This window comes from Suricata suricatta, chromosome 6 (genome assembly GCF_006229205.1).
Source record: "Suricata suricatta isolate VVHF042 chromosome 6, meerkat_22Aug2017_6uvM2_HiC, whole genome shotgun sequence".
NCBI classification, from domain to species: Eukaryota; Metazoa; Chordata; class Mammalia; order Carnivora; family Herpestidae; genus Suricata; species Suricata suricatta.
Window position 1 is genome coordinate 122,381,357 of NC_043705.1, and position 6,194 is coordinate 122,387,550.

Genomic DNA, 6,194 nt, shown 5'->3' on the forward strand with positions numbered 1-6,194 from the left:
GGGGGGGGTCGGTGGTGGTGGGTTGTTTTGCTGTTTGTTTGTAAACAAAGGAGATAAGGTGGATGTCCAGCTGTGCAAAGCCAGTGAGCTTCTGCATGAGTTCTGCTCTGAGAAGGCAGTCAATCTCCCAAGTCAGAAAGTGGCTGTGGCTGGCAACACTCCAATGGCATTTCAGAAAATTGCATAAACCACCCTTCCACGTACTGAAAACTTTCTCGGAGCTACTTGTGAATTTGTGGTTTTAATCAACTGTTTCAGGCAAGCATCATGAAGGCCAAATGGAATTTAATCAGGTGCTACAAGACCTGCATTTTGATCTTGATGGTTGGCAGCTCTCAGTTTGAAAACTGGGGCTGAGGTTGTTGGCCTGAGCTTCTAAGCAAATTGTTCCCGCTGGCCAGCAGGATTGTAGCTCCCAGGACCCCCTGCTACTTTAGTATGGATGGAGAGGGAGCAGTCAGGGCACAGTCAAGTGACAGAGATGCAAGTTTGCTTGGGACCAAAATACCTAGTGCATATCCAGTGGAAAATAACCAGGATGATCAGGGTCTTAAAACCAAATTTTGTATGGAAAGGTTAAAGGAACAAACACTGTTCTGTTTAGAAAAAAGAAAAATAAATGACTATCAGAGCTGCCAGCAATGTCAGACACCATCTGTTCAAACCCCTTCATTGTGCAGATGACATTCAAAGAATAAAGAAGGGCATGAAAGTCATAGAACTCATTCCTGGTGATGCAGAAGCTAGGACTCGGGTGTTCCGACCCCCCTACCCCCCTCACGTTTGCATGGATCCCCTAAGTCCAAGTTCTTTCCATTCTATCACACTGATGGTTCTTAAGAAACACAAATAGGATAAATGCATAAAGTGCTTAGCACAGAGTCTGCCAAAGAGGGGAAACCATTATGTGTTCATTCCTTCCAGTATATAAGGATAGGACTGCAGCTAGAATTGATCATCTTTAAATGGATGCCTTCTGTGCTTTTTCAGCTTGGAGTAGAGCAGATGAGAATAGAATGTAAGTTCATATTTCAGCAAAACATAAAAAAATAAGAAAAAATAACCCTTTCTAATGAGTAGAATTATCCAGCAATATAAAAAGCTGTACTCAGAGCTGAGATCCTCATCATAAGCTGTATTCAAGAGCGCCAGGTGCCAAATCAATCCATGATTCCCCCTGGGATTCTCATAATGAATTTAAGCTATGATTAGATTATTTCTAAGAGTCTGTCTTTAACTTGAAGACAGTGAGGATGAATGAGCAGAAGGATGTATCCAGTGTAATGTTGAAAAAGATTAATCTGATAGCAGCAACAAATGGGGGAGCAGAAATGCTAATGGAAGCTAGTTAGGGACTATAAATACTTGAATGACCAACTTAAAATCACAGAAAAGTCAATGCTGGGTCAACCACAAGTGCCTCGTATTCCAATCTGCATTTATTTCACATCTTCTCACAAAACTGCATATATACTGAGTCACAGAGCCATGGGAATTCTGCTCCTGGCCAAGCTCTTTAAAATTCCCCACGACTGGTATATCTATTAATCCCAACGACCACCCAAGAGGAAGGCAAAGGCATTAAATCATGGAGATGAATGATGGATCAGAAACAGATCGTGTTCAGCCAAGCTAGTGTGCCTCTTCATTTTCATGTCTTCTCTCCTTAGGTTATGTTGACATTGGACTGATTCCAAAAGGAGCAAGGGACATCAGGGTAATGGAGGTTGAGGGAGCTGGAAACTTTTTGGCCATCAGGAGTGAAGACCCAAAAAAATATTACCTCAACGGAGGATTTATTATCCAGTGGAATGGGAACTACAAGCTTGCAGGGACCGTCTTCCAATATGACAGGAAAGGAGACCTGGAGAAACTGATGGCCACAGGCCCTACCAATGAGTCGGTATGGATCCAGGTAATGCAGAAGGGAAGGCGGCTGCTGATATGCACATTAGTCAGGACCTTTATGATGTTCTTTTCCAAGGTATTTTCTAGGGGACACTAATTAAATTTATTAAATGTTTTTTATTTGTTTTTGAGAGACAGAAATAGTGCAAGCAGGGGAGGGTCAGAGAGAGAGAGAGGCACAGAATCTGAAGCAGGCTCCAGGCTCTGAGCTAGCTGTCAGAACAGAGCCTAATGCAGGGCTCAATCCACGAACTGTGAGATCATGACCTGAGCTGAAGCCAGACGCTTAACAGACTGAGCCACCCAGGCGTTAGGGAACATTATTTAAAAATACTTAAAACTTTTAACAAAGAGCAGGGAGGGAAGCAAGATATTACTTATGCTGTTAATCCTTTATTGCCTAGAAATGTCTGAAACTCCCTTAATGAAATAATAGGGTCCCTCAAGTCCTCTAATGGGAGTTTTGAGCTCAGTTTCCACTGTGGTTGACATAAGCTCTTTATTTGCGGGCGTTTCTCAAATATAAAAAGGGTGCTGTCAGTCTATGTCAGTGTGCCATAAGTTTCAAGTGGCTTTCCAGCAGTGGTGATGGCCTGATGTGATTTTTTCATATGTTATCATGTGCTTGTCCTCAGACAGGGGGTTTGACTTTGTGAAACTCTTGGGGGAGAATGGAGTTAGGATGTGGTATGTACTCCTTAAAGGCACAAGTGACTTGTCTTTCATGTAGGCAAGGAATTGTAGGAAAGGAGTGGATTATGCCAGTAGAGACAAGGCAGGTAGGGGGTGACAGATGGCCCAAGAGAAAGTCAGATATAATCATATTCAGAAGTTAGGAGGTAATTGCAGAGCCAGAGATGAAAGCACTCATAAAAACTGGAGGTCAAGGTTTGACAGCTATGATTTATAAATGTCTTGAGACCTGACATCTTACCTGCCTATGTGGCAAAGGATTTATATCTGGCAACCCCAATCTCATGGAGCAACCAATCCACCAATTTTAAATGTGTGGTAAGTAGATTACCTGCAGAAGAGGGAAGTGAGGTGAAGGTCCCAAGAATGGTGTGCCTTACCTAAAGCCCATGACCATTTTTATCACAGAGCTATATGCTTTAAAGGAATTAACTCACTTGAAAGCTAGGGAATAGCATCATAAGGCAACAACAACAATAATAAAAATTAATATTTATTGAATGCTAACTACATACAAGGCACTGTTCTAGTCATATATTTTTTTAAAGCTTTTATTTTTAATCTGTATGCCCAACGCGAACCTTGACTTTACAACCCTGAGATCAAGAGTTGCATGTTCTACTGATTGAGCTTTCCAGGAGCCCCTATTCTAATTTTTTTTAATGTTTATTCATTTTTCAGAGACAGAGACAGACCATGAGAGAGGGAAGGGCCAGAGAGAGAGGGAGACACAGAATCTGAAACAAGTTCCAGGCTCTGAGCTAGCTGTCAGCACAGAGCCCGACGCAGGGCTCGAACTCACAGACTCTATCATGACCTGAGCTGAAGTTGGAAGCTTAACCTACTGAGCCACCCAGGCGCCCCCAGTTCTATTCATACCCAGTCACTTTACATTGATTTACTTATTCAACTCTCACAACACCCCTATTAGTCATGCTGTTATTATCCTCACTTTGTAAATGGGGGAAACTAAGGCACAAAGATATTAAGTAACTTACCTGTAATCCCAAAGTTATTAAGTACACAAGAGTACAAGGTGACCCACCGGTCTATTGTTGGAAAAGATACTATCGCCCTTCCTTCAGAGCAATCTCCATAAGATTAAATCTCCATGGGAATTCAGCCAAGAAATAATTGAATGGAGATTAGGTAGAAATAGATAAAGAGATAGTTGTAGATAGATAGATATAGATACAGATAGATATAGATAATATAGATAGAGAGATATGGAGATACAGATAGAGAGAGACAGAGATAGAGATGGATGGGTAGGTAGAAGTAGAAGTAGAGGTGGAGATATATTCATTTATTGACATTTGTTCTAATGCGTGTCTTACTTTAAGATGATGGACATTTTGTAGCGTTTGTTATTGCAGAACTGTGTTTCGGAGAATAAAGTCATGACAGTGATGTCAACCCTCTATTGCCTTTTAGCTTCTGTTCCAGGTGACTAACCCTGGCATCAAGTATGAGTATACAATTCGGAAAGATGGGCTTGACAATGACGTGGAAAAACTGGTGTACTTCTGGCAGTATGGCCACTGGACAGAGTGCAGTGTCACATGTGGGACAGGTGAGAGACAGCCGCTGTGTCCATGAATCCGTGCCAGCTTCCTTATGGGCCATGGAGGCCATCTGAGCCCACGGTTCCTACTCTGTGCCCGTAGGTATGCAGAGCTCCACAAACGTGGCCCAGGGGCCTCTCTGGGAGTAAATATGCTGGCCGTGGTCTAAAGAGAGAGGCAGTTCTTCTTTTATCAGCTTTATCTGCTGTTGTTCATGAAAGATTTTGTTTGAAAAAAGGGTTGCATGGCTTGTTTTGTTTTGTTTTCGGATTTATTGAGATAAAAGTGACACATAACATTGTGTAAATTTAAGGTGTACCTGATTGTTTGATACACCTACATATTGTGAAAGGTTTACCACAATAAGGTGGGCGAACATATCCATCACTCCACAAGATGACCTTTTAGTCTGCGTGGTGAGAACATTTAAGAACTGCTCTCTTAGCAACTTTCAGGCATACAATAAAGTATTACATGTGTTTTACTTTTTTATTAATGTTTATTTATGTAATTTTGAAAGAGAGAGAGTGTGTGAGCACAAGCTGGGGAGGGTTAGAGTGAGGGAGAGGAAGAGAATCCCAAGCTGACTCCGCACTGCCAGCACAGAGCCCGACGCAGGGCTCCAACTCAGGAACTGTGAGATCATGACCTGATTTGTGCAGCGATCATAAAGATGAGGCATCCTCTTAGCTGGGAAATGAGATATCCTCACCAAATGTGCATCGGGTACTTGGTTCGGATACAGCTCGATCCTTCAGCAGCACCTCGGCCTTGGGCAAATGTCATTCTGGTTATCACACCTTAACAGGAACCCTCAGGGAGCTGTCGCAGTGTCCACGTCCACCCGAATCTCAGCCACTTGCCTATTTGAGGGACAGGGAGCTCTCTCATTCTGGCCGAGAAGAAAGGCAGTGTATCCACTCTCGTGCTGTCAGACACAGAGGGTGAAATGCTAACATGCCTATAGGACACACATGGCTAAACATAAAGATGGAAGACTGCCTGAGACACTGGACTGTGAACTATGTATTTTTAGTTTCTTTGAGTTAAAACTTTCTATATTATAAAAGTTGGTTAAATACATTACGGAAAAACTAGAAATAGAAAAGCTCACCACCCCAACACAATGCATTTTTGTACTTTGCTTTTTGGCCTTTCAATATTCTTTTTTCTAGTCATAGAAGTATACAGTTGTGTGCATGTGGGTGTATTTATCTACGTACATATACACATGCTTTCACTTAATGCCATTAACATGGGTACCTTTTCACATGTTACTCAGTCTTGGTAGCTTTTTTCTTTTTTGATATATTATATTTCATGTCAAGACAAAGCAAAATGTCTTTTAGCCATTTCCTTATTGATAATCATCTTCTGATGAGCATTTTGGGCCCATATAAAGAATGATTTAATTAGTGTTCATTTGTATGTGGAATTTCTAGGTTCAAAGAACATAAATATTGGGGTGCCTGGTGACTTTGGATCAGTTCATGATCTCATGTTTGTGAGATTGAGCCCTGTTTTGGGCTCTGTGCTAACAGCTCAGAGCCTGGAGCTTGCTTTGGATTCTCTCTCTCTCTCTCTCTCTCTCTCTCTCTCTCTCTCTCTCTCTCTTTCTCTCTCTCTCAAAAATAAATGAATAAACTTTTTATTTATTTATTTTTTATTATTTTTTTTCATAATATTTCATTGTCAAATTGTTTTCCACACAACACCCAGTGCTCTTCCCCTCAAGTGCCCTCCACCATCACCACCACCTCTCTTCCCCCCTCCCCCTTCCCCCTCAACCCTCAGTTCATTCTCAGCATTCAATAGTCTCTCAAGTTCTGCATCCCTCTCTCTCCCCAACTCTCTCTCCCTCCTCCGTTCCCCCTGGTTCTCCATTAGGTCTCTCTTGTTCTCCTGCTAGACCTATGAGTGCAAACATACGGTTTCTGTCCTTCTCTGCCTGGCTTACTTCACTCAGCATGACACCCTCAAGGTCCATCCACTTTCCTACAAAGGGCCATATGTCATTCCCTCTCATTG

The 6,194-nt window shown here is 42.1% G+C and overlaps 1 protein-coding gene across 1 annotated transcript in view; it reads left to right on the top strand.

Annotated features, from left to right (window-relative positions):
- ADAMTS12 (ADAM metallopeptidase with thrombospondin type 1 motif 12) overlaps positions 1 to 6,194 on the top strand; it is a 276,826-nt gene that overhangs the window by 220,201 nt on the left and 50,431 nt on the right. The window contains exons 13-14 of the mRNA XM_029941278.1: positions 1,671 to 1,915; positions 4,036 to 4,174. Coding sequence (XP_029797138.1) covers positions 1,671 to 1,915; positions 4,036 to 4,174 — 384 coding nt within the window. The remainder of the gene's footprint in view (positions 1 to 1,670; positions 1,916 to 4,035; positions 4,175 to 6,194) is intronic.